Genomic DNA, 27,358 nt, shown 5'->3' with positions numbered 1-27,358 from the left:
ATGGCCTTGCTAGGTGCGGTCTAATGGACCCACGTTAAGCGCAAAATATGTGTCTTACATCACATGGCAAATTAAATTTGTTAAAAGAAGCATACAAAAAGCATCGTTCTGTTGGTAAATTTGTTTGATTTATTTGGCTAATTTACGTTCTGTTTATCGCGGTGTTTTCGTTGCCGTGTTTCGGATAGTCCGACGTCACTTATATCGGAGTACTTTGCAGAAGTTTGCTATTTGCGTATCTTCGGAACCTCAATTGACGACATGTTAATTGATCGGAAGCGTCTCATTCATAGGGAGTGCCCTTGCTTGGGGAGTGTTCTGTTTGATGTAAACCCCATTTTTCCCCTGGAATGCTAACTCAACGCTCAACATTTTAAACGTCCAAATACACAAAAATACACATGCCAGCACCGTGGGTTAGTTTTCATGGGATCTGCGATTTTTTTGGGACTGTTCCCTCGCAGCCAACACCGACACGTCGCTCGTTCACATGAAATTCCTTCATGTGCGCCGTAATTAGTTACGAGTGTAATGAGGTTTTTTTTTTGCTCCCTTCTCTCAACCGGGCAGATATGATGGAGGTTTGAACGTTAAATGCTGCAGTGAGGTGACCCACGGAACTCGTGAGGTGGTCAGATTGCACCCGTTCCGTTCGCCACCTGTCTCGTCACCTGTGGCTTTGACTTTGAGGGCTTTTGATGAGTGGCACTAGGGCACCGGTAAATGGGGGTGGAAAAAATACGATACGCGATCATAAAAATGTATTGGCAAAGAACGTCCCTGACCTACAGGGCCCATGCTAAATAGGCACGGTGTCGTAACACGTTCATGAGACGCTTTGCGGCTGCTCACGCTGCTGAAGCTGTGTGTACTTGTTCAACTTTTTTTCCCTCTATTGCCGAAAGTAAGCTCGTTTGTTCATTGTTTTTTGGCTAGCCATAATATTTGGCCAGCAACAAATATTTGTACGTGAAAAATTTTTAATATATACCTGTTTTCTCGCTAACAAATGCGAACAGGAATCCACGTAGCGTGATTTACTAGTGATAGAAAAAACGCTGTACCTTTAAGAATCTTCGTAGCTTAAAGAAACTTACATCAAATTGTGTTGTGACGATCAAAGCTGATTTATCAAAGCTTGTTGTGACGATCGTAACTTAAGATATAAAAAATATCTATAGTTTGAGAACGCGTATAGCCATCTTAGACATAACAAAACCTGCGAAAAACTCTTGGTCTTAGGAAGATGCTCTGAAATGTTTCGACTCCGAATGTGTTGAATAGCAATGGAAGAGTCAATACAGCACAATGGACAATGAAGGGATCTATGACCTGTGTGATACCATCACTGTTGTGCTGTGAATCAGACTCCCCAGACACCGGTGGGCTTGCCTTTCCATTAGAACGGCACGGGATGGATCAATCTATAAGCTTTTCTTGCTGGAGGTTACCCGAACCGGTAAGCGATCGTTTGTAACATCGGATATGTAAGTAAAACATCTGTTTAAGAACAATTCAAATAAAAGTTTTTGTACGCTGAAGGGAATAAATACGCTTGAGTTTCGACAACGACGATCATCATCGCGAAATGGATAAGTATCACACACTACCTGTTTCTTGTATTTGTTTAATCCATTTTTATATTTTTCATCACCGTACAATCATTTAAAAGGCTATTTGTACACATACACGTTAAGAGTCAATTTGCACGTAATTCGAATGGTTGGTTTAAAATGTTCCATTGTATTTTTCCGATTCAGGCCTGCACTATCACATATCATTCGCTACTGCAATGGAAAAAGGACCCGCTAACAAGCTTTAAACAAAGTTTCAATGATGATGATGACGATGATTGTTTGCTGGTGCTATTGCAGGGAGTTTGTTGGGCGTTCCATTTGGCGTACCATTAGCTAGTTGCTCGCTAGTTTCTGCGCCATCGTTCCCGGCGTTTGGTCCTAATTCCAGATTTTTCAATTGCTGATTCCACATTTCAGCGTACACTCCATCCCGTTCGAGCAGCAAATCGTGGCGTCCTCGTTCCACAATCGATCCTTCTTTCAGCACAATAATCTCGTCCGCGTGAATGATCGTCGACAGACGATGCGCGATAATGATCGTTGTTCGGTTGGCGCACACCTTTGCCAGAGCCGACTGGATGTTCCGTTCCGTTTGTGTATCCAGCGCGCTCGTCGCTTCATCTAGCAGCACAATCGATGGAGCTTTTAGGATGGTTCGCGCAATCGCCACTCGTTGTTTTTCGCCTCCACTCAATCGCAGTCCCCGCTCACCAACCTGCGTGTCGTACTTCTCCGGGAATGTGAGAATCCGATCGTGAATGTCGGCACTTCTCGCTGCCATAATAACATCTGCGTCTGGCGCACCCACCCGCCCATATTGGATGTTGTACTTGATCGTATTGTTGAACAGTACCGTATCTTGTGGCACTACACCGATCGCTTGCCGCAGAGAGGCTTGGCGGATGGTTTTGATGTTCTGTCCGTCTACCGATATCGAACCACTGTCGATATCATAGAACCGGAACAGAAGCCGCATTATCGTACTCTTACCCGCACCCGAAGGGCCAACAATGGCCACCGTTTTACCGGCGGGTACGGTGAAGCTAACATTGCGCAGCACGAACCGTTCGGCGTTGTAACCGAACGTAACATCGTTGAAATCTATTCCGCCACGGACGACCAGCAGCTCACTTGCTCCCGGGGCATCGAGTACTTCTTGATCTTCGCGCATCAGATCAAACATATTTTCCATGTCAACAAAATTTTTCTGAATTGCACTGTGAAAAAGAAAAGCAAAAAAAAGTGATGTCAGCGTTTTAGAACAACTTTTCCCATTTTTGCACCAATCTGATGCTACTTCTTGGAGCAAAAAATGAGCCCAAAAATATTGTTTGCTTACTTACCGGTAGAATGTACCGAACCAATTCAGAGGGACATAAAGCTGGATAATATAGCTGGCAAACAAAACGTAGTCTCCTACGGTTAAACCTTCCTCGTACACCACGAGATACGCGCACAGAAGTGAACCAGCCAGCAGCCCACCGCAAACGATGATATTTTGCATTGTGTTGAGAATATTCAACGTGATAATGGAACGCCATTCTTCGTCCTGCAATGTTAAAATGCAACATTTTATAGATGGTCACATGGTGATAAGAGCATGCACATACCTGAAACTTCAGAATCGCGTCCCGATAACAGTCAACCTCGTACTGCTCAGCGCCGTAGTACTTGACCGTTTCGAAGTTGAGTAGCGAATCGACACTGCGCGCCTTTTGCTGGTTATCGGCCAAGTTCATGCGGCGTTGGAATTTCGTGCGCCACTCCGTCACCAGAATCGTAGCAGCTGGAAACATAAAACAAATAAATATCGACGCACGCGTAATTGCACGCCCTCGGTCAAGCTGCTGCTACTGTTTTTTTATATCTCACCGATATATAATGTCATCGTTAGAAAAACGATGAATCCGAACCACCAATTAAAGGCCATGATGAAGAACACGACTGCAATCAAAATGTCCACGATCGTCGGTGTGATGGAGAAAAGAATGTAGTTTAGCAAATTGTTGATGCTGTCCGTGCCGCGATCCATAACGCGCAGGACTTCGCCCGTTTTGCGGTTCAAATGCCACCGCAGCGATAGACTGTGGAGATGGCGGAACAGCTCTAGTTCGATTTCTCGCGTCGTGTACTGCTGAATGCGGATCCAAAGAAAGCTGCGCAAATTGTTGAGCAATCCCATCGATCCTGTGCCGCCTCCTTGGAGGAATTTGAACCCGACGTACATCAGGATCCAATCCCAGCGGAACACCACCGGTTTTTCGGTCAAACTGTCGACTATCTTCTTGTTGTAAATCGGCACGTACAGATTGATCACGCGTCCGGCGAGGAGTAGGACGAAGCAAAACAGGACTCGAAACTGCAGTAGCACATCCTTTTTCGGCCACAGAAATGGTAACAGAGTGCGCATTTTGGTCCAAGCATTACTGAATGTGGACCGATTTTCCTGCACCGGGAGCATCGTTTGGTACTCCTCGGAGAACCTGGCCGATGATATGCCGGGTGCTTTCAGCCCAATCACGAACAGTAGCATCGTGATCACGTACCGCGAGACAAACATGACGAATTCCACCTTATCTTGCAGCGTGTCTAGCCGGAACCATCCATGTTGGTAGTTAAGATTAATGAACGCAGCGTTTTGTACCACAAACACCATCGTCCAGAAAATGAGTAGTACCAAACCGTGGCCATGTGTGGGCACAGATGGCAACAGGTAATAGCGCTCTTTTACCAGCAGCACGATCGAGAACGGGTAAACGAACAAGGCCACCAAGACGGATAGTATCATGAAGCCGTACACGCGCGCTCCTTCAAAGAAGAATCCTTCCAGCACGAACCGTGTGACTGTGAGTAGTGGCATTACCACGAGCAGAAACAGTTGGAAGTTGTACAAGTTGGACTTTCTGATTCGCTGATGATCAGCATCCGTCGCATAGCGCAGGTACATGATGAGTTGCAGCGTGCCAAATACGAGCAGAAATCCTCCAATCATCCCCATGGAAACCGTATCCATGAAACATTGGGAAACGCCATGTTTGTCCCACACCACGTCCATGGACGTGCCATTTGGACAGTACTGGAGCATGTTGGGGCCGCTGATGCTGGTCGCACTTCAGGTAGATTTAAGCTAACGGTCGTTCAAACTGAAAAGAGATTTTTTGTACGAAGCTGCGTTAGGTTCGTCGAATACAACAGCACCACACAACCTGCCACGTGTTGAATCGGTACTAATGGTGCATTTTCGAAAATGATCAATTCTAGGTGTCGAAAGCCGCTTAGGCGAGGGGATTTGCATAATCACGTTGTACGATAACACAGCCATCAACCAGAGGGCTTATCACATTGAACGAAGTGTTGCAATCCAAAGACGTCTTGGAGGATTTGCAAGCATGGCAATGCTTCCCATATGGGTCATGACATATTTCGGAACGTTACGACAGATGGACTTGTTATCGTTGCATTCTATGATCTGCATAATCGCAGGCACTACGGTGCCATGGCGGTTGAGAATAAAGGTAATTGATGATTTAGCTTTACATCGTTGAACATTGCACGTCGTTTGAAGATTAAATATTTTCATATCAATTGCTGCCCTGCTACAGTTAGAAAAACGTCCATATTGATACACAGGAGTCCACTTCAACAACACAAAGTATCAGCAGCTTATCGGTCGTTCCATGTTGGAGATTAAAATTTCTAGTTTCATCACTTCGGCATTTATGATTCATTGGAGTGTTCATTTTGACGTAATAAAAGAAATTGAAGACTAAATTGCTGCTAGAAACAGTGATGAACAGTGCACGTATGAACCTTTTTTATTTAATTAGAAAAAGAAAGCATTTGGTAGGATCCATCACAAAGGATATTTCTAGATTTATTGATTGTAAAAAAATTAGAACCCAACTGCACACACTACTCGTTTGTCGCTTTGCAAAAGATCAGATCACAAATGTGATCTATATGCGTATCGCAATTCACATTAACATGCAGATAATATGCTTTCATGGCACAGAGGCATGATTTGATGGCACTGGTTTTGCGGGCGATAGCATCGGGGTGACTTTGGATAGTGTATACGCAGTAGTCACTTTCATTACATCACGATGACGGTGCAAGGCTTTCTCCGTCGGAATTTAATTAGGCAAAGCAGAACGAATGGTCGTATCGCGGGGAATCGGTGTGAAACAAACAATTAACGCATAGAAAATAGTGCCCATCGAGATTCTTTTCGTGGTGATTTTTTCTTTTCATCACCGGTCAAAATAGTTGCTCAAGTATGTTGTTTTTTTTCAAATGGATATTGATCACAATAACACTACACAATAAACACCGTACACTGGATACTCACTATTTCAACAAATTGCTTCCCCACTTGAGCTGGAATACGCTTGCATTATCCAACTCCACCTAGTTTAGTAATACTACAGTCATTGCTGGAAAATAATTCGCTTAATGAAACAGAACAAGAGCGAACCGCCGAACCACTACAATGCACCGAGGAAAGATAACAAAAAGGCAAACAATGACATTTCTGTTTAATTTACTCTGACAGCTGATCGCCATCGGTCAGGATGTACAACAGCTCAATCCAGTATGGATTAATATAGTAAAATAAGAAGTAATCCCATTCTTACCAGATCTTTTACTTTTTTGTACTAAACGAAAAGTGTGTGGGAATATAAACGACTATCATTAAAATTTAACTACTTGCAATGAAAGCGAAAGTTGTTTTTTTAATCGATAATTTGCAGGGCTGCTTAGAGCTCTTAGATTATGTTTGTTGACATTCTGTCAGTAATCCAAATACCGGTTCCAATAACAACATCGGTAATAAGGCGTCCGATCATTGCTAAAGTAAACACATTAAAATAATCTGATGTTTTATATCAACTGAGTCATAAATTCACCGATATTAACATCATATTAATATATACATCCTTTGTGAGTGATTCATTCGAAAGGGCAAATTGAAAGATGGACGAAGACCTAGAGTTTCGTGATATGGTTTTGAAAAAAATGGAAGAAAGCGGATCGTTACTCGGAGTGAAAGCAAGTGCATTGAGAATTGCTTATTTTCAACCAACCTAATTGTTTCTGATATTTTTAGGCCAACTTACGAGCATTGTTGTACGATATAATCGAGAACGAACACTCTGCTACAGGCGATGTAAACGATGAAAGTGATTTAAGCTCCAGCACGTTTGAAAAAGATTCCGAAAACCAGCTGGATGGGAAATCTCTTGCGTTCGAATTGATGCTGGACACGTTGAATTCCCTAAATCTTCAGTACACGAAAAAGATTCTGCTTGCCGAAACGGGTTATCGAAGTGCTAATTTAAGCCGCGAACAATTGATGCGGCAATTTGGCATTGATGTTCAACAACCCACGGCCTTCTCGTTTGATCAACCCGCGCTGATGACATTGATCAACAAAGTACGTGATGAAATCGGCGAAAACAGCTCCGAATTAGGAATTGTCTCCGGTAGCAAACAGCTGTCCGCAACGGCGACAGAAGATATACAGATTAGCGCCCAAAATGATGCAATAGATGGGTGAGATGTAATGTGAGATAGTCTAGAGCTGATTTATTAACTAATTATTGAATTCAAACGAAAAACCACTATTTTTAGATGTCTTTGAACAGAAGATATAAATGACTGGTTTCGATTGGTGAAACACATTAGGCTATTTCCCTGGACACGTTACGCTAGCATTCAATGATCTAGGTTATCCTTTGTATTGTTCTTGTTGCAAACGTTGCGTTAATGCCCTAGACACGACATTCCAAGAGTCCATAAACCTGTCCATGCACATGGCAATGCATTTCTGTAATCAACGGAATGAAGATGCCATAAACATGCGTCCCACGTCTCGTCTTTAGTGGTTATTGCTCCTTACCTGTTCCGAACCGTCGAGATCCTGTCCGGGTTTACCGACACATTTTCTGAAACATTTCTCCGTCATTTTCTGGAATGAATGCAGAGCTTATTTTCCACCTGGTTATGGTTAAATTTGACGAGCGCATTATACTCACGGTAACAAGCTCTTGGGCATTCGCTATCGCTATCTTTTGCTTGATTGTGCTCATCAACTCATCCTTCTGCGTCGACGAAAGGTTTTCTAAGGAAGTATCCATGACCTGCTGGGCGTATGGTATAAATTGGCAGTGCGTAAATTTAAATGCGATTGGGAAAAACTATCCCAAATTGATAAATATTGCAGAAACCCCACTCGTAAACTAGCAGGCCTGTTGTGTAATCGCAATTGCACGCCGGATTCAACTGTCAATCGTGGGACGCTTGCCGTACCGTCAAGCAACTGTCAACCCGACTATAGCTCCGTAGCGATGGAAAATCTTCCGGTGCAATGTACGGAATTGAAATTTTTTATTTGGATGTTTATTAAAGCAATGAGAGTTTGAAAGTTCATAAGGTAGGTATTTTGATAGTCCCTTTTAATTGTCTGGCAAATGGAAGTACATTTAAAACATTGTCTCACACATCATTGCATATATTTCCATGCATTTTTCTCGCTTTTTTACTCATGCATGCATATTCCCGCTTCGTATATAGAAATATTGCAGTCATCCGCGAAATCTGTCTCCAAAAGCAGAATGTAGAATATTTATTATGTTTCAAATTTTGCAGAATCGATTCGTACCACCACCCCAAGGAACGATGTCATTGTGTCATGTGTGCGGACCTTAACGTAAGGATATTCGTGGTGATAGCCTGAAAGCTCCAGGACGACGTCGTCGTGCGGGACGAGGATGAAAAAGTTCTCCAAAACGTGCTAAACAAATTTGTTAGCAATCATGAGCGGCCAAACGGTGGCTGCCGTGGTGTACAACGCGGGGCCCCAACCGACCGGTACCGCCGCGGGTGGCAATGCCGCCGCTAGCGCGAATTCAACCACCCACCCTTCGGCACTGTCCGAGGGTGAGAAGTTGTCTGCCCGCAAAGCTCGCAAGGAAGCGGAACGGCAGAAGAAACAAGCCAAAAAGTACGAGGAGCAGCTGAAGAAGATCCGCGGTCCCAAAAGCCAAAAGTTGCAGATTATTGACGAAAGCTTCCTGGAGAAGTACCGGCACGTGCAATCGTTACCTCCGGGGCCAACGCTAAAAACAAAGAAGCGCTCCAAAAAGGCACCCACCGATGTGGTGCAAATCAATTTGTCGGAATGCATCCGGGAGCAGCTGGCCGTCGGCGAACGCATGGAACCAAAGCCAATTGTTCCGATCGTGCCCCAGCAGCCGCTGTTGCTGTTGCACAAAGGCAAACAACGCGAAGTGCCAAAGGAGAAGAAACTCACACGACTGAAGAAGGACATCATCAAAAGCCGCTCGGAAAAAGCCACTTCCGGTGAACGTTGCCCGGAAGCGGTGGATCAGAAGGACACAGCGGCAGCATCTAAAAACGCCTCGAACGAAACGTTCGAGCCTTCAGTGCCAGAACACGCCAGGGGTAGCAAGCAATCGTACGATGGAGGCCAACAGCAGCATACCGAGGTCGATTCGCCGTTCCTTAAGGCGATTGAGCGATGTTGCATTAATCAGCCTCCCCCGAGCCGTGATTCAAGCGAGTATCATAATGGGTTCCCATCGCTAAGAGCTTCCGCCGCTGCGTCCAAACCAACGGTACTGCGGCACTCGCGAAATTTCAGACCGTAAGTATGCAGACCGACCGCATTACTTGTGGCATTAAGAATTTTTGCTTCTCATCCAGGTACTGCGATCATTTCATTTCGGACGAACTGCGTGAACTGGCGGAAGAGGTGGTGGTGAAGCTGTTCCAGTTTCAATCGAAAGCGTACGCCAAAAATCCCATCAAAGCGGTCGCCAACAAGCGGTTCGTGGTGGGTTTCAACGAGGTGCTGAAGCACCTGGAACTGCGCAAGGTGCGTCTGGTGCTGGTGGCGCCCGATCTCGAGCCAAACGACACCATCGACCAGATGGTGTGCAACGTGAAGACACTGTGCCGGCAGGGCCAGGTGCCATACCTGTTTGCGCTGAAACGCAGGAAAATTGGGTTCCATCTGCTGAAGAAGGCCCCAATCAGCTGCGTCGGGGTGCTGAGTTATGCCGGGTGTGACGAGACCGTCAAGCAGATGATGCAGATTGTCGAGCAGGAGCGCATAAACTACCACAATTTCATGGCCGATCGTGCTTGTTGAGAGCAGTCGCCCGCAGGTGGCCGGTAGCCGATGCATATTCATCGTTGCCGCCGGCACTTTACGGTTCATCGAAAGATGCACAAAAAGTATTCTAGTCATTCCCCAGAGGCTTACGTGTGTAGCGTAGAACTCTAGCGAAACACACAAATAACCGACGTTCCGATCCCGTATTACGAATACTCTCGTCTCCCCTTGCTATAAACATTTTTATCGTATCACCATTAATGTGAGTGTTAGCATCATCCGTGCAATGCGGGCAGAGGAATGGAAGAAAAGCAAACACACAAAGTAAGTCCATATTGTACGCGCGCAGTGTACAAACTTTCTACCATTACTTGAACATAATAAACGTGCTATATAAAACCCACGTGCGAATATGGTGCATGTTTTTTTTTATCGAACATCGAACACACAGCGGTGGTGAATCGTTTTGTCACTGTCCTCCCAATTCCCGGTGGCATTATTTGTTTATCAACGATGCGGTTAAAACAACACACGGAAGCGGGGACTAGCTTTCCGATTCAATTTGCTAATGATTGCATCGTCCATATTTAATGCACCTGTCGTCCCGGCCCTTGATTAATGGTTGATGAGCGCACCGGAGGGCACCCTTTAGCAAGGCGTACTGTAGGCTACACTTGGCTACAGTGTTTGGTTGGCTCTGAGCGATTCGTTAAAAGTCCGCAGATATGACCGTAAACGCGAACTACGGGCTGCTGCGTTCGTTGAACGTTTTGTTTTACATTTCGTCCATTTTCGGCGTCATACCGTACTCGTTGCGCGTGTTCGCCAAGCGCCACGTGTTGCAGGTGTCGATCATTGGTAACGTTTGGGTCGTATGCAGCTTGATCGTGTATACGGGGCTCTACCATGTTGCCACCACCAACTACGTGAACGAGGACTGGGGCACACAAAGTAAGTACCAGGCATCGGATCGATCGATCGATCGCGTTCACGCACCAACAATAAGTCACGTGCGTGTGTACGTTTGTATTTTTTCTCGCACTCCAGAAACGCTCACCAGCGCGATTGGCATCTTCATCATCTACATGGAACCGCTGATGATGGCGTCGGACATGGTGGCTGGCATGATCAACCAGAAGCGGCTTACAGTGTGTTTCGATCGTATCGCACGAGTTGACAGTCTCCTGTCCGGGGAAGGCATCCTGATCAACGATCTACGGCTTCGGCATACCTGCATCGCGCTGTTACTGCTTGTGCTGTTGTTCGAGGCGATCATCACGGGGTACAGCTTTGTGGTGTTTGAAGAACACCTGACGCTTTGGTCGATGATATGGTTCATAACGGCCATTCCGACGGCACTGAACTCGGTGTGTCGCACGTGGTACGTCATGCTTGTGGCCGCCGTTCGCCAACGTTTCAACGCAATGAACGCGCACATGAACGTCATAGCGAACGGTGTATTGCACTACAAGGATCGGTTCGTTGGAGACCAGGACACGGACATCACCGAGATCCCGCTCGATTACCTTGAGAAAGAGATTTTCACCGTGTACGCGCAACACAAGCAGAAGCTGGGTGTGGCGTCACCACCGAAAAAACCCACCACCAAAATTATCACAGTAAAGGCGTACCAGGAGAAGCAACCGATGGGTCAGAATGTGGGACCACAACCGGTCATTCCTCGGCGCAACAGCGCCATTCAGCCATGGGAAAACACGGAAGGTCTGGGACCTGCTCAGCAGTACCTTCCAAGTGATCTTCGGCAGCGGCCCAACATCGAGCACCGGATGGACAATAAGCTGATTCTGATCTGCCGCATGCACGATGAGCTGTGCGAGATTGGCAAGATCGTCAACCGTATGTTTAGCGTGCAGATGCTCGTTGCGATGGCGCATGGTTTCGTGGCGATAACGGCACAGTTCTACTTCCTCTACTGTGGGTTGACGAACCAGGAAGTTCCGGTACTGTTCCGCTCCGCCGAGGTATTCCTGCTTTCGTTGACGTACATCGGTTACACCGGGCTCAAGTGCGTTGTGCCGATATTTGTGTGCTGGAAAACGAGAACCGATTCGCAAAGGACCGGCATCGAAATGCACTACCTAGCGAATGCGGTAGACGAGTGCCATTGCTACGAGGTGGTGAACCACCTTTCGTTGAAGCTGTTGAATCATCATCTCAACTTTAGCGCGTGTGGCTTTTTCGATCTGGATATGACGACGCTGTATGCGGTACGTAGAGTGATCGGTGGAGAAGCCATGGTGCCATGAAGATGTTCTGATGACGGTTTCCGGTTTTTCCGCACAGATTACCGGCGCAATCACGAGCTACCTGATCATACTGATCCAGTTCAATCTGGCAGCGATACAGAAGTCTAGCAGCAACTCGACAACCACCGCCTCCAACGAAACCTCCACAGCCCTGGCGATTATTGAAGATGTCGTCAGTACTGCGATTTCGACGTACGTTTCCAATTGACTTGGAGAAAGGACAAAAAACTCCGGTGATTTGGGATTAGAGATTGGAATTAGTCACTTGTTAGACGCTATGGAACCCGAAAAACTGGGGCTGGAATTCATCTAGCTTCAGCATTTGAATTGATGTTTCTTCGGAATTAAGTACCCGTTACGGCAATCGCAAGCAGCATGTTGTCATAAGCACTTTTATTCTTCATAGTTTTTTGCAAATAGTACATCCATGTAAGTATGCTGTGTGTTGTATTGTTTTGTTTTGTAATAATAATATGCTTTGTATTTATTTGGTAGCACGTTTTTTTTGCGATTGTGTTCCTGTGAATGTGTGTTATTTTTTCTTCTATCATTGCTCTTCACGTGTTTCATTTACGTTCGTTTTTCTCTTCGTTTCGCAATCGTGGCTTTGGTGGCGTCCTCATTATGCAAACTAATGCATAAAAATGAAACAGGACTTTTCCTAACATATCTGTCATTGCCTCGCTTTGTGTGTTCTCTCTTGTCCTACGCAATCAAATTAACGCGATCCACTCGCCTGGTCGATTATCCGGTCTGCCTCGCACGAGCTTGTCCTTGCTTTGACTTTACTCATTTGACTCGGCACAAGCCCGATTTGTAGTATGTATATATATACGTGTTTATACGTTTGATTTGATCATTAATTGTATAATTTAGCTATAACATGCTATATGCAACGGTTTGCAATATCTGTTCGGTTTGTTAAAAAATCTCAAATATACTTCTACGTTCCGTTCCCGATACCGCTAAATCTGGTCTCACGTTCCGCTGCCCTAACTGCCCGCACGCAGCTAACAGTTCGCTAGTTCGTTTACTCCCATTTATGCTTCGTTATGTCCGACTCTAACTCGCCCGCAGATCCTCGGCAATGAAAGCAACATAAAGCATGAACACACTCTGAATATGCGAGCACAATAAGCTGATTTTTTTGTCTCTTCATAAGCGCGCTTGAAGCCTAGAATTAAGGTCACCTAGAAGGAGCCGTGAAAATGATATAGTATGCTAAGTTCCGCCAAGCTTGGAAAATTGCAAAATGAAGCTCGACTGTAATCGTTCAAATAAGAGCATGCGTTCAAATATGCGTTATCGTTATCGGCGCTACTGTCTGCATAAGATTATCTCCATTTTCCACAACGTATGCTGCTAATCGGTTGCTCCTCACCGCCTATACCAGAGTCGCCTATGCGGTTCGTCAAGAAAACGTTCAGTCCGTTATGTGCCAGCAGCAAATTCATCCCTGACTGCTTCCTATGCTAGGCTGTCTGCGTTAATGCTTGGTACACAAGATTTGGAATTTTTTGCTCCGTACAATTAAATATCAACTCAGCTAAGCATCTTTGGTGATCGTTTCTTCATTCGAAACGTGTATGACAGTCCGTCTAATTCAGACCATGCCCGTTTTACCGATCGCAATCGTATCTCGCGAGCCTTCGTCAAGCTTTCGTCCACCATATTTTTGCAGTTAGGGGGTTTACGTTTTTAAAAGACATTCTTATCGTTAATCTCCGTCTGCTGGTTTTGTTATGCTTATAAGTAGCTCTCCCATGCGTGTAGGATAGACGTTGAGAACGTTTGCTTACGGAAGAAAATACATGTAAGTTGAAGTAACGATCCCCGGCGCTTCTGCCGGATGCTCGTAAAGGTTAGAAGATTGGTAAAATTGTGGGAAAATTCTCTATCGCGATTGTACCGCCGGGTCTGTCACGACGCAGCCTTATACACGGTTGTCGAGCTATTAGTTTCACTCTCTACGGTCTCCGTCGAAGATCAACGCATGTTCGTCTCTTGATTTAGTCCTCCTTTTCGGTGGATTTCTGTAAGTGGGAAAAACATACAGTCATGCTTTAATCAGCCATACAGTCAGGTGTATTACGCCAACAACAACGCCAATACGTACACTTTGCATTCGTTCTTTAGCTGTTTCCTTCACGTCGTCGAACGCCATGTCTCCTGTGCAGATAAAAATGGATCGATGATGGAAATAGAACGATTAGTCGTCAATGCACAAGCTAACCGGCAACGGTTCATACAACATGCAACGGTCAGTAACGTAAATTAGCGCTCAAAGGTGTAGCACGAAATCTATACTCCGATGGACCGCACAGAACGAACAGAACAACAATCTACGAGTTAAAACCGTACACGATGTAATAATAGCAATAATAATAACAATAAAAATAGCGTATTGATGGGCTTGATGTGTAAAGGAAAATAATCAAATGATCATTCGCTTTCACGACTCCAGTCGAGCTCCATTTCCTCCTTCCGAGTTAAAGGTGATCTGGTACTACTACAGAAGGAAACAGAAAAGAGCAAACGTTTTGCTAGGGCCTGTTGGTATCTGGCGGGGCCCTGGGTGTATAAACTACTATTACGCGTTGCTATATTTGAAGCGAATGACTAAGAAGAACACAGTAATACAGAGCGTGAGCAAAACGTGAGAAGCTTCTTATGTTACGTGTACCAAATGAAACGGGCTGGTTGGGAAAATTCTGGCAAACGACATGCGTCGTTTCGTTAGCATGAGATCCGAAAACCAAAAGGAGCGACGTTCATTCGATACCCGTAGGGAGAGCGACGGCAACGTTGGAAAAATAGAATAAAACTAGTCCCCGCGCTCGGTCAGGTTTGGGTAGGTGAGAAATTTGGGCTGGGTTTTGTATTTTTTTTTGTTTTGGATTGGAAAAGAAAGCACGCTAACCTGGAAACATTTCTCTACTTAATAGTTCATTTCCCCCCATCTGCTGTTGCGCCAAGCGGAATGACGATGAAGACGCCGACGAACTCGACACCGTTGTCATCGTGGACGACGTGGCTTCCACGTGAGAAGTGCGGAATGTTTGCTGCTGTTGCTGGTGCTGTTGCTGCTGCGAGGACATCACATTGCTGGCCATAATATTGCCACCGCTGCCTGATCCCGAGTAGGCGCTCATGGAGGTTGTCGTCATGGAGCTTGCAAAGCTGGCACTAGCACCGTGACCTGTCATGGCCGACGAGGCAAAGCTGTCCCAGCCTTCTAGGGACTGCGGGCCGCCCACCGTGTCCACCATCGTGATGGAATCGCAACTGGTCACACTGGACGACATCTGCGAGTCGGTTTCGTTCTGATAGGTAGCGTTCGTTGCCGTCGAGCTCGTCTCCAAGCTCTCGGTGCTGGTCAGGAACGCGGCATCTGGACCCGTGAGCGAATCTGCAGATATGTCCTTCTGCATCGCACGTCCACCGGCATCCGGCATCGTGTGGACTGTCGTTGACGTCATCGATGTCATCGCCATGTGTGCCGTGTGTTGCTGATGGTATGCACTTGTTCCAACCTCTGCGGGCTGTCTCGTGGCACCTTGGGTGGATTTTGTGGGGCTACTGAATCCACTCTGATTGTCACTGCTACACGCGAGCGACTCCAGTGAGTCCCGTTTCACATCAGTTAGCGTGTGTCCTTGCGAAGCAGCTTGCGCCTGCTGCAGCAGCTGCTGTTGCAGCTGTTGCTGAGCCTCGATTGAATCGGTGCTGTCACTACGATACGGTTGCTGCTGAAGCTGGTGCTGCTGCTCGATCGAGTCCGACTGCGAAGATCTGGTGGTCGCGATGCCTCCTTTCGAAAATTCAATCGAATCGATGCTGCTGGTCATCACATCCGCGTTGTTCTTGCCGTGGATTTCCAGGCTATCGTTGCTGGAGTGAGCTGATGGTTCGGCGTCTCGAGTTGTCGCGGTTGGCTGTTGGGGAGCCTTTGCTCCATCCAGGCTGTCGCTGGACACGGTTAGCAGATGGGAGGTATCTTCCTCATCGTAAGCCTGGCGCACTTGGCTTTCGTGCGAAATCGTCGTAATCGTCGTAGTCGTCGTTCCCGTGGCGCCAGATAACGAGTCTCGGCTCACGTCCGACGTACTTTTCTTCTCCACAATCGTGGTGACCACTTGTGACGGTTTGCTAGCGCTGGTTCCTCCAACAACGGTAGTTGTGGCGGAAACCGACGTACTGCTGACAATGTGCGTACCTGACCCATTCGAGCCGGATGGCCGTTGGACCATGGTTGAACCACCGTTGGAGGGTGGGCTACGTTTGTTACCGTTGGATCCGTTGGACTTGTTTGACTCATCTGATCGCGACAGCAACTGGGCAGCTTCCTCTTTGGCTTTAATCTCGATCAGGTGTGCTTCCATGCACGCATTCTCGAGACCCTCGAACTCCTTCAGACTGGACAGGCTAATGTCGTCACCGTGCACGCCACGCTGCATGAACCGCCTCGTGAAGCTACCATTGCTTAGCGAGTCCTGCGATCCCTGCTGCATTTTGCGGTTTTCCAGTGAAATCACGTGCTCCAGATTTTCAAACTCTTGCAAACTGCTCATGGAAATGTCGTCGTGTTCACGGGACGCCATCCGCTTGGCTAACATCTCGTAGTCGGGTGTGCTCGAGAACGAATCCTTGATCGAACCGATTCGGCTGCTACCGACCTCGAAGTCCGTATCCTCTTCCTTAATATCCTCCAGCCGGTCCTCGTACGGATAGCGGAAGTTTTGCGTTTCGGCGAGTTGCATCTCCACCCAGCGTTTACTCTCCTCCAGCGGATAGCCATTGTTCAACAGGTCCATAGTAACGCCAGCACCCTCGACCTCCGACCCGCCCGTTGGAGGACTCTCTTCGAACTCGTACATCATGTCGTCGCGCAAATTCGCGGCATACAGCGATCCGGCGTTAGTGTGGGCTGGAGCCGACTTCACGAGCATTTTTTCCACGTCCTCGTCGTGCTTTTTCTCAACCTTCACTGGTTTGATGGCCATGCTTTTGCCCTCGGAGTCGAACTCGTGTGCCTCCCGGGCCACCTCCTCCACTATGACGAACTCGTCCGAAATGTCAGGCTGCTCCAGCATTTCGAATGAGTCAGATCCAGCCGAATCGTCCTTGTCGTCGGCATCGTAACCGTATTTGGTGGTAGTGTCGGCTAGTTTTGCCTTATACTTCTGATCGATCAGTTCCTGGTATTGCTCTTCCGTCAACTCGTATTCCTCCTGTTTGGCATATTGAATTCCCGTTTGCTGCTTCGTGGACGTACCTGAGCTCGACGCCTTAACGCTTACCTCTTGCTTACTGCTCGCAGTTACGTCTGAAGTCGATTCCATGTGACCTGGCTCGCGCGGCTGATCCTGTTCCTCTGACTGAGACTCAGTGACATCAGCCGTCACTTGAATGTCCGGAATATTGTGCGTCGATGATTCACGGTACTCCTGCAACCGTTGGCTTTTGCTCACCATGATCTGTCGAGCCTCGTCACTTTGCTCGATCTCTGCATGGACGTCTTCCACGATCGTTTCTATTACGGATTGCGAGGGTGAGAATGAGTTACGTCGATCTAGCTCCCCAAAGTCTTTCTCGAACACTTCGCCAGCTTTTTTGTCCTTCTTCTTCGGCTGCACGACGGGCGAACGGAACGATCGAGCGTACTCACTTTCGTAGCGATCGTAGTCGGAGTCGGATGACTCGTCGCGTGTTTCGTCTCGCTCCGAGCAGGACTGCTTCGATCCTTCCAGTGAAAGCGAATCATCCTGCGACTCAATCGAGTCCCTGTTTTCACCCATTTCCGCCATAAACTTGCCAGAAATGATCGAAGTGCTTTCGGTGCGCTTATGGCCACGCTTACGCACAGTCTCTTCGTTCTCGTCTCGTCCAACCGTGTCGGAGCCTACGGTCTCAATGATTTCTGTCGTGGCTTGTGTGTTCAGGAAGTTGATGTCTCCCTCGGTCAGCATAGTCGAAGTGAGCGTAACATCTCCAATGTAACCCGACGTCCCGGAAGTGGTAGGAGTCACGGCATCCAGGCCGATTTCCGCATGTGTCGGTACGGACGTAGCCGTCGTCTTTTCGGAGAGATTCTCCATGATGGTCTCCAGATTGGAGGCGCTGGACAGACTGATCGAAAGGATACTGCCATCTTCTAAGCTCGTGCCAAGCTTAACGTCATCAGCGAGTTCTGTTTTAACGTCTTCCAAGCTGGTTGCTTGCATCGCTTCCACCAGATCGCGGGCCGTGCCTATGCTAGAGCTTAACTGCTTCTCTTCTTGCATCTGCGCGAACTCATTGGAAGCATCTCCTACGAGGTCCTCGCGGAACTGGATGTTGCTCTCGTTTATAGAATCACTTTTTAGTTCAGCAAAATCCATCTCGTGTGAACGTTTCATCGCTATTGGCATGCTGCTTGCAGTCGACAGCAGTTCCTCCTCTTTGTCATCCATCAGCAACACCTTGTCGCGTAGGTCATCTTCCGAATCATCGTGGATGAGCGCCACATCAGATGAATCGAAGTCAACGTCCATCGTCGATGGAACAAGCGTTTCCGTTGCTTCCGACTCAATGCTGGCCAGATTGCCGGAGCTTTCTGAGTCAAAGCTTTTCATGCTATCGTGTGAACTCACCGGGTACGAATGCAAGGTGCTGACGGCACTATGGTACTCCGTCCCGATGGAAGTCGGAACGATGGAGTGATCTAATGCCGTCTCATACTCGGACGACGCGTACGGCAACGCTTGCTCGATGTCCGACGAAAGTGGCCGGCTACTGTCGGTGTGTTCGAAGCTCTGGTAATGACTTTCACCCGAGCTATCCACATCGGTTGCTGACCAGCGGCTGCCCATCGCATGAACAGTGTGGGGTCCTTGACGCAAACGAGTAGATGAATCTACCTGCGAGCTGTCGGACGATCCAGCAGTAGGGGCTTCATCAATTTTAATCGGTGGTCCCGCAGCGGTCATCTTTGGTTCCGAGTCGGAAAGATAGCTATCACCGACAATAGTGGTGGTGGTGATAACCGCGGAAGTTGCCGTCGAAACAGCTACTGACTGCTCCTCTTGGCTGGTTTCGTAAATCGGATCCTGCACATAGCGCGTCGAAGGCAGAATCTTGAACTCGAACTCTGAAGGGGACTGCTTGATCGGTGTGCCGTCTGTAACGGCCTCGATCAGCTCTTCCTGCACGGCGTCCAGCGATTCTTTCACCTCCTCAAGCGTCTTCGCGATGGTCAACTCATCGATCGTCATCTGAGAGTACTGGTCTAACGTCTGCTCGGCCGTTTCTACACCGCTTTGCTGTTGGGCCAATGATTCCGTCAATGGCTGGTCAGATGTAGCTACGGGAGAGTGCACAACGGGAGGCTTACTGGATGTTGATCTCATTCCAATGTCAATCTCCTTGAGTGAATCCAAGGTGAAGCCATCCTCGTGTCTGATCTGCTGCTGATACATTTCCAGTACGTCCCGCCGGGAATCATCGTCTGCTCCTTGGGAATCTTGCGAGAACGTGTAAGCATCGTTATCGAACGCAAAATCTGACCGTTTGTTGGCAGTTGAGCGCGTAATAATGTCGCTGCTACACTCGCCGATGAAGAATGTCGCACCGGTGGTCGAAATGTCCTCCTCGCTGGTCACCATTTCGCTCGAGTCTTTTTGAGCCACGTTCGACAGATCGTCGGACGTGATGGAGCCCTGCCGTAGCCTATCGGCATCAGATGGGTGCATCGTCAACGGTTCGGGGTACTGTTCGATCGAATCCGGATGCTCAAACGACTCCACCAGGCTCGATCGAGTGGCCGTGTCCGTGCGGGAGGATATGCTAGTACGTGGTTTCGGAATCGGTTGTCCATCACCGCTCGAAGAGTCACTAGGTTTATCCGTTGATGTGATCGATGTTGGCGGCTCATCGCCTTTGGAGTACGTTGTACTGGCGGAACCAGTGGAGACAGCCACAGCTGCATCGGAGCGCTTCGAATCGACATTGAAATCAGCAGCGGCGAGCAAAGCAGCTTCAGCAGTAGGGGCAATGTTAGCAGATGTGATGGTAGTATTGGCAGCGATTGTATAACTCGTGGCGCTTGCAGAAGCTTCAGCTAGCTCGTAAACAGTGGCGGCTTCTATTTGTTTAGTTTCGGTACGGGGTGTTGTCTTTGGAATGTTATTTTCTGTTTGTAGTTGCGAATCTGTTTCTGTTAATAAAAGAGGAAATAAAAGCGAGGTGAAAAAGCGTGTTAAGGTTTTCTCTCATTTGTTGATGGGGATTGGAGTATGTTTTAGTGTCACGCCGTCACGGAAGCGTTAATATATAACCGAAAACCTTTTCCCAGTTCGTTTGGGAGTGCGTTTGCCAGTCTCATCGCTCCATATCACACTGTCACACTGTGGGATAGCTAACGAAATTGTACCATACCGGAAATGGCCATTTGCACGGTAAAAGGTGTGAATTCTTTGATTCTGATTAGCTACAGTTTAGTGCGCGGCTATTGAAATTGGTAATGTCATTGCAATGGTAGCTTGCAGCATTTTGATAGCGAAATTTTGACCCAAAAACTAAAATGCGAAATCACGGTCCTGAAACATGGAATGGCTGTGAAGCTCCGGGAGCGGGTTATGTTTGGTCGGTAAATGAGTAATTGAAAGAGTTTTGTTTTGAAAGCAACACGTGTGTACTGCAAGTGCATCAGATGGAGAATCATTGCAACATGAAACGGCGAATTGACAGCGGTGGGTATGAGTATGTGCACTTGGTGGAAAATGCAGCACGCAGCGAGAATTAAACATGTGTGTTTCGAAAATGGAGCTCTAGTTACATCCGGCAGTCGTTATTCACTCGCGTTTCTTGGGGCAGATTAGAAAGCGTTGTGAGAAGAAAGAAATAGTACAGTGAATGATGTCGTGAAGAAAAACTCAACGATACAGACGAAAACTCAATAGAAAATCAGGTCCCGAATGAAACATCGCAAGCAAAGGTGACCGAACCGAAGCGAAAAGACTACGCAGATCCGATAGAGTGCGTCAGTGTGTCTCCCAATGATGGCATACGGGTAGTCTGTTCGCGAGGAAAGTCATCCGGCACGGTTGCCCATCGGATGGATCCGATCGACATAGCTTAATCTACCTTGCAGATCGTTATCGGGCGTGCTGGAACCGAAATCTCCAGTTGTCACGGACACGCTCTCATCCCAGCTAATTTTGGAATATTCGCTCTGCAGCAGGGACACTTCGTCTTTGATCTGCGAGATCGCCTCATCGTACTCCGGGTTTTTATCTAGCAACACTTCCGGCCCCAGGTCCGAGGAAAGGCGTGCAAACTTGCGGTCAATTTTCTGAGCCCTACGGTCTTTTTGACTGGCCTTTTGATCGGCATCAAGCACCCTCTGCTCATCCTGTTCGGGTTTCTTCTGCTCGTTATCACGGTCGTCGATAAAGGCGGCTACAGCTTTATTGTCAGCTTCTGCACGACTGGCAGCTTCAACGTGTACATCATCAACATCATCATCGCTATTAAAATCGTCATCCTCCTTTGCATAGGGCTGTTTTACGCTAATTTCGGCTGGTACCGTAGCAACCTGCCCATCGACTCCGACGGAGGATGCCGCTGTTGTGAAGCTTGTACCGAACAGTAACGCATCATACTCGGGATTGCTCATGTTATCATCGAACGATTTCCCGGACATTGATTCGATGGTCGGAGATTTCACCACAAAATCACCATCGGTAGACGACAGGATGTCGCTACGGATCGCGTACTGTTCGCTTTCGGACGGTGCCTGCAGATCACGATCGATCGTCATTGGACCCGGCTGCGAGCTGTTGACGATCGATACACTCTGCTCCAGCACATCATCGACAAGTCGGCCTGCCTCCGACTGTACCAGCACTAGATACTCATCGCCTGTAATGAGAGAAAGAGATCGGTATTGAAAGGGAAGCGGCAGCAGCATCAATCGTTACCTCCGGACACACCGGAGGCGGCCAAAAGCCTAAGCAGCCAGCCTCGTTGCGGCCGTTATGCCGCCGTTCGATTGGAAAGCCTTTGCAAATGGATGACACATGTCCCAAAATGTGTCATGGTAGAATAACGTGAGGGTGATGCGATGATGCATGAGAGGGAAATTTAAACATTTATGATAATGCGCCATGGGTGGGATGATGGATAACGATTTTTATGTACCATGAACCAATTGGGTTGATTTCGCATTTTAGTTTTTGTTTTGCTTATCAAATTTTGCATATCAAATTCTGTGAACAGTGGATTTATAAACGGATTAGCAGGATTGCCAACATTACACAAACATTTGATAAAAGCCCTGTATTTTTATTTCGTTTTAATTAGCATTTCGAGGGAACCTTCTGCTGCATTTGAATTATAATTGTAAAACTTGAATTTGCATTCGCTTGCCATTGTAAGAACAGAATCGCAATGGTACAACGCATTCGCAACGCAAACACCATCAGCAGACCAACGGAATCAACGCCGATCAACACACCGGATACCAGAATCAGATTTCAAACCTTTGCTTTGCCAACCAATTCACCGATAGGAGGAATCCTGCGGCATCTATTTTTTGTCGGTGTGTTGTGTGTGTGTGTGTGTGTGTAGCGCATAGCAGTGTTTTTTTTCCGGATGTCGTGGGCAGTGCGGCAGTGTGTACGATCCGAATGTGAGCCAGAATGGGGTGTAGGGTGTCTCTGAGAATGGTGGTGTTGTGTGGCAAGTGTGTGAAGTGATCGCATGTTGCTGCAGCAGCGGTAGAGCATTGCACAAACGCGCTTATCACGCGCCCGTGATCACGTGATTGTGATTAAACCTTCGCGGAAGGTATTCAGCCGAACGGGTGAAAAGTAAGAGCACAGCACGTTCTGAATCGTTGTGAATATGTGCCGCCAGATCACACCCATACTAACCTTCGAATCTGGCCGACGTCTGTATTGCATCGTCGTGTTCAGCGAACGTATCTGGAATGCACAGATTGGAGAGAAGAGAGCAACAAAAGCACAATGATCAAACACACCGCACTTGAACATGGACACTCCGCCTGGATCTGATACGCGCTTGATGGAATGGAAGGAATGCGAAACGGAACCAAAGGATCAGGAATCGGGAGCCGGGATTCACGCTCGGGGATGCACACGTACTGTGGGAACATTCAATGGTGGAGCTCAGTAGCATGTGGGAACACGTGTATGTTTGTGCGTGTGTGTCTAGATAGATGTTCCGATAGACCGGACAACAATCAAATGGGATTCAATACATACGGCATGGGAGAGAGAGAGAGAGAGAGAGAGAGAGAGTTGATGCACGTGGATGGTATATAGGGAGATAAACGTAAAATTAGACTACACTACATACGTTGCACGATACTATGCAGCAGAGTGCAGCGTACACAGTGTACCGTGCAAGCCGAACCTAATTGCAGCAACTCAATGCAAAGCATTTGTAGAAAGCATTTGTGTAACTAAAGGTCGAACAAACGAACCGAAAAAAAAAAACTAGAGTAAACGAAATAACGGCAACCATTTGCAAGCCGACGAGTTGGGCATTTAGCGTCAAGCATAACAGCGCGTTAAGCATAGCTCGCGCCGACTATCTATCACTAATAGCACCTGTGGGAAAAGCGTTAACAAATAGTAGCATCTTGCTCGCGGTAGCAGCCTGTTGCAACAAATAAGCGCGAAACAAGCGAAATCACGAACGAAAATATAAACCGACAACCGTGGTGTCCCTACCGTTCCCATTTTTGTTTTTGTTTCTCGAATTGGCAGACCTGCAGTAGCTGTAACGGGAAAAGGCGTACGAAATTATTCATCATGCGGAAGCGCCTCCACCGGTTCATCCTCCAAGAACTCCACGTCCGTGGGTATCTCCTGGCCGTCGCTCTGATGGGAACGTTTCACGTCGTCGTACAGCCGCCTGGGTGGAGCGACAATTGCGTCGTGAATTTCACAGCTTCCACTCTCGTCGAGCGCCCGTCGTAATTCGAAGGGCGTTGCCGTTTGGGCTCGTGAGATGCTTTCCTGCTCCGCTGCTGCCCCAAGATTTGCAGCGTCCTCCTCGTCCGTGGCATCTTGCATTTCCTCGCAATCCGTGTGGCAATTGGCAGCGTCCGGCGTGGGCGAGATCTTCCTGATGATCGGCATTGGTGGATGAGCATCGTCCAGACAGCCACCACCACCGAGCAACCCACCGAATCTCTCGCGTGATTTGATCGTACTGCGGAACCCATCTGGACACACCGTCGGTGAAGGAACGGCTCGCTCCGACACGTACTCATCCCCGGAGAGATACTCGATGTCGGTTTTGGCACATTCGGCATTCGAATTCGGGGGAACCTGAATCGTGGCACGACGCTGTTTCGACCGATCTGTCGGCAACGGAAAGCCAGCATCGTCGTCACTCAAATACAGATCCTCTACATCGGTCGTTGCTGGACCATTCTCCTGAGCACTGTTCGCACTGGTGTCTAGGAACGTCTTACCCTTGTACGACTGTGTGCTGTTTGCGGCACCTTTGGGTTTGCGACGACGACGCAGCTCATTTGTGCCGAACGTCACACCAGAGGTGTTCGTTTTGTTCGCACCACGCTCCAGGAAGATGTCCTCGGTGTCCGTTAGGGGATCGTGAGCCTGGTCCACCCAACTTTTCTTCGAAACTCCGCCGGGATTGTTTTCGCTCGCATACACACTGTCGTTGTCCATGTCAGGCAACGCGTCGATGGTGTATTTCGAGTCGTCGTACATCTTCTCATCATCGTTTACATCGAGATCCTCGAAGTCGGTCAGTGCTTGCTCAATGTCAGGCGTTTTCACCAGCAGACAGGACCGGCTGAGTGGCATCACGTTTGAGGTCTGCCCACCGGATCCATCACCTCGCAGGATAGCGATTTCACGGGTAGGTGACGGCAAAAACGAGTGCTCTTCGCCACCCGTCTCCAACCGATTGCCTTCCTCGTTTTCATCCTCGCTGGTATCGAAATCTTCCACATCCGTCAATCCACCGCCTCTTCCACCACGAGCAACCGCTCGAGGCATAAGCCGTTTGCTCTGCCGTGGCGCATCGTTATCACTGTCCGATGAGTCCAGATTTTCAACATCAGTTACCGCGTCTTCCGGGTTCGGTTGTCCCACGGACAACGAAGACGGCCGGGACGAACTGTGCTTTGCCCTGCTTGTCTGCTCGCTGCCATCACAATCATCCGTCACGAAGCAGATGTTGATTTCCGGAAATGTAACTGGCTGATCGTTCTCATGATCGCTAGCTTCCATTATGATTTCATCCGCCTCAAACACGGATGGGTCGACGCACGGTTGGGCACAAGCCGTTGATTCTTCATCGGACATCAGGATGTTTTCGCAATCGGAAGTGTTTCGATTCTCGGGGACTCCTTTGCGATGGGGCTTCGGGCGATGACGGACCACCTTGCACTCAGGCTCATCCGAGTCAGAACTGCTAGATTGCATCGGTTCTGCACGCGGCAAGTGCTTGTCCTGTCGCCTGCGGACGGCATTGTGGATGTCCATCATGCCATTATCGGCATCCACCTGCATGAGAATGTCGTCCGGACAGTCCGGTATCGCGTTCTCGTTTTCGGCTTCCTCACCAGACGTGGCACAGTCCTCGCAGTCCGTCAGAACCGCGCTCGTGTCAATACACACTTTGAGGCGACTTTGGCCACTATCTGCGGCCTTCGAGCAAGAACGGGTCAAAATTTTCGGTTTCGCACCAAGCTGGTCCGATTTTGTCGTCTCATCGACGTAACCTTGATCGAGGAAATCGTCCAACGATATCTCCACCTCACGGGCAGACTTTTTATCGCCCTCCTCTTCGTCGGACGTATCGCTGCAATCTTCCACATCTGTCAGTGCACCGCTCAACGGCGTCTGAAGCGCCTCCAGCAGAGATAGATTGCTGGACAGTGGCGGAATTGGTGTCGCAGGAGCAGATTTTTTATCACGGCTTCCAGCGTCCATGATGAGATCTTCTGTATCTGTGAGGGCATCTTCAATGCGCATTTTGTTGCCTGGGCTCGAGGTGCTCAGCTCTTCCTCATCGGAGCACTCCTTTGTGATTGATATCAGCGGAATGTCGGCCATGGTTCGAGTTTCGTTTTTTCTTCTTTTACCGATTAGCTCAGAATCAGATACGCTGATTGTCCAAAAAGCTCACACCCAAATGCACATCCACCAATGAAGATCGTTATCCTGCGGTGTGGTGCGGTTGAACAGTTGAAAATAAACAAAAAGACAAGTAAAATGGAACAAAGCGAACATAAGTAAACCAAAAGAGCTGAAACAAAGCACAATTTAAAAAAAAAACACAACATCCGCCAACGTAAGGTCTAACACAGATCGCAAAGGCATCATTGCAAGGCAAATAATACAGAGATTATAATAAGTTCAAGTAGTTGTAGATACTGCGGAAACTATCGGCATACACAAAGACGACTTTTGAATATGACGACCTTTTATCTGACTACTAGCGTATGAGATCATTTTCTCCAAATGCCTACACATCATGGTGGCAGGCGTATACATTGCTTGCTTCGTCACAGTGCACCAGATCATCTGATGGAACAGATTATTGTTTTATTTTTCGGTAACGAAAATAGATCACCCTCTAGCAGTCAGATAAGTGGCACATCGTAGCTAGTGTGAAGCTTTTAGACATTCGCCTGCTTTCGCCTGCTTCTTCTTATTACCCTGCCATCTCATTCAGCACAACGTTAGAGACATAATACTGCTATAGTTTTCTTACTTTGGTTTACGTGACCATCGGAACAGCTTTTTGAAAACGGGAAATTTTGACACATTGCGGAGCGTTCGAGAAAAGGAAACAGTACAGGAACGCACAATTTAGCGGCAAACGAACGAGCGAATGAGCGAGTGCGAAACGAAATCCGAAATACCAGCGCATGGAATGCAAATAAACCGTGGAACCAGAAACCAGAAACACAGGCAAACAACCGATCCCGACAGACTGACGCTATAATAGTATTATGTCACGTTTTGAAGGGAATGGAGTAAAATCGCACATGAATGCCACATTGATGGTGGCACCATGCCGCATCGCCAGGGTTGGTACAACGATAGCCGATAATTACGATTGCATAAATATTATACGTATATAAGAGATAGATAATATGGATATGGACGATTAAAGAGAATGCGTTTGGATTGTTGTTGTAGTTTGTTTTTTTTTTTGGTTTCATAAAGCAGAATTACCTGGAAACATAGAACTATCGTAATCAAATTTATACTTCATACGCGGTGGTGTCGATGCCCGGAAGTCTAGTATCGGCGAGATGCTACTCTCAAGCACGATCCCATCGAGCGACGCAGTTAAACGCCGGTCAGCAATTCCAGCCATTGGCG

General features: G+C 47.7%; 5 protein-coding genes across 5 annotated transcripts; 3 read left to right on the top strand and 2 right to left on the bottom strand.

Annotated features, from left to right (window-relative positions):
* Positions 1-1,677: 1,677 nt before the first annotated feature.
* LOC128731463 (ATP-binding cassette sub-family B member 6) lies at positions 1,678-4,662 on the bottom strand. The gene is made up of 4 exons (XM_053824624.1): positions 3,450-4,662; positions 3,188-3,363; positions 2,921-3,126; positions 1,678-2,794 (listed from the first exon to the last, which is right to left on the bottom strand). The coding sequence occupies exons 1-4, from the start codon at positions 4,660-4,662 to the stop codon at positions 1,831-1,833; spliced, it is 2,559 nt and encodes an 852-aa protein (XP_053680599.1). The 3' UTR covers positions 1,678-1,830.
* Positions 4,663-6,551: 1,889 nt separating this feature from the next.
* On the top strand, positions 6,552-7,134 carry LOC128723934 (uncharacterized). The gene is made up of 2 exons (XM_053817702.1): positions 6,552-6,626; positions 6,685-7,134. Exons 1-2 carry the CDS (start codon positions 6,552-6,554, stop codon positions 7,132-7,134), a joined length of 525 nt encoding a protein of 174 aa, XP_053673677.1.
* A 9-nt stretch (positions 7,135-7,143) lies between these two features.
* Positions 7,144-7,803, bottom strand: LOC128732047 (mitochondrial import inner membrane translocase subunit Tim13). The gene is made up of 3 exons (XM_053825209.1): positions 7,613-7,803; positions 7,477-7,545; positions 7,144-7,404 (listed from the first exon to the last, which is right to left on the bottom strand). The coding sequence occupies exons 1-3, from the start codon at positions 7,712-7,714 to the stop codon at positions 7,306-7,308; spliced, it is 270 nt and encodes an 89-aa protein (XP_053681184.1). The 5' UTR covers positions 7,715-7,803; the 3' UTR covers positions 7,144-7,305.
* A 589-nt stretch (positions 7,804-8,392) lies between these two features.
* Positions 8,393-10,079, top strand: LOC128720154 (selenocysteine insertion sequence-binding protein 2). Its single transcript, XM_053813808.1, has 2 exons — positions 8,393-9,243; positions 9,303-10,079. The coding sequence occupies exons 1-2, from the start codon at positions 8,393-8,395 to the stop codon at positions 9,748-9,750; spliced, it is 1,299 nt and encodes a 432-aa protein (XP_053669783.1). The 3' UTR covers positions 9,751-10,079.
* Positions 10,080-10,439: 360 nt separating this feature from the next.
* Positions 10,440-12,189, top strand: LOC128723923 (gustatory receptor for bitter taste 66a-like). The gene is made up of 3 exons (XM_053817692.1): positions 10,440-10,665; positions 10,762-11,942; positions 12,019-12,189. Exons 1-3 carry the CDS (start codon positions 10,440-10,442, stop codon positions 12,187-12,189), a joined length of 1,578 nt encoding a protein of 525 aa, XP_053673667.1.
* Positions 12,190-27,358: the final 15,169 nt, after the last annotated feature.

Source organism: Anopheles nili, chromosome 2, assembly GCF_943737925.1.
Source record: "Anopheles nili chromosome 2, idAnoNiliSN_F5_01, whole genome shotgun sequence".
Taxonomy (NCBI): domain Eukaryota; kingdom Metazoa; phylum Arthropoda; class Insecta; order Diptera; family Culicidae; genus Anopheles; species Anopheles nili.
The sequence above is the reverse complement of the archived record's forward strand: the minus strand, read 5'-3'. Positions and strand labels throughout refer to the sequence as shown.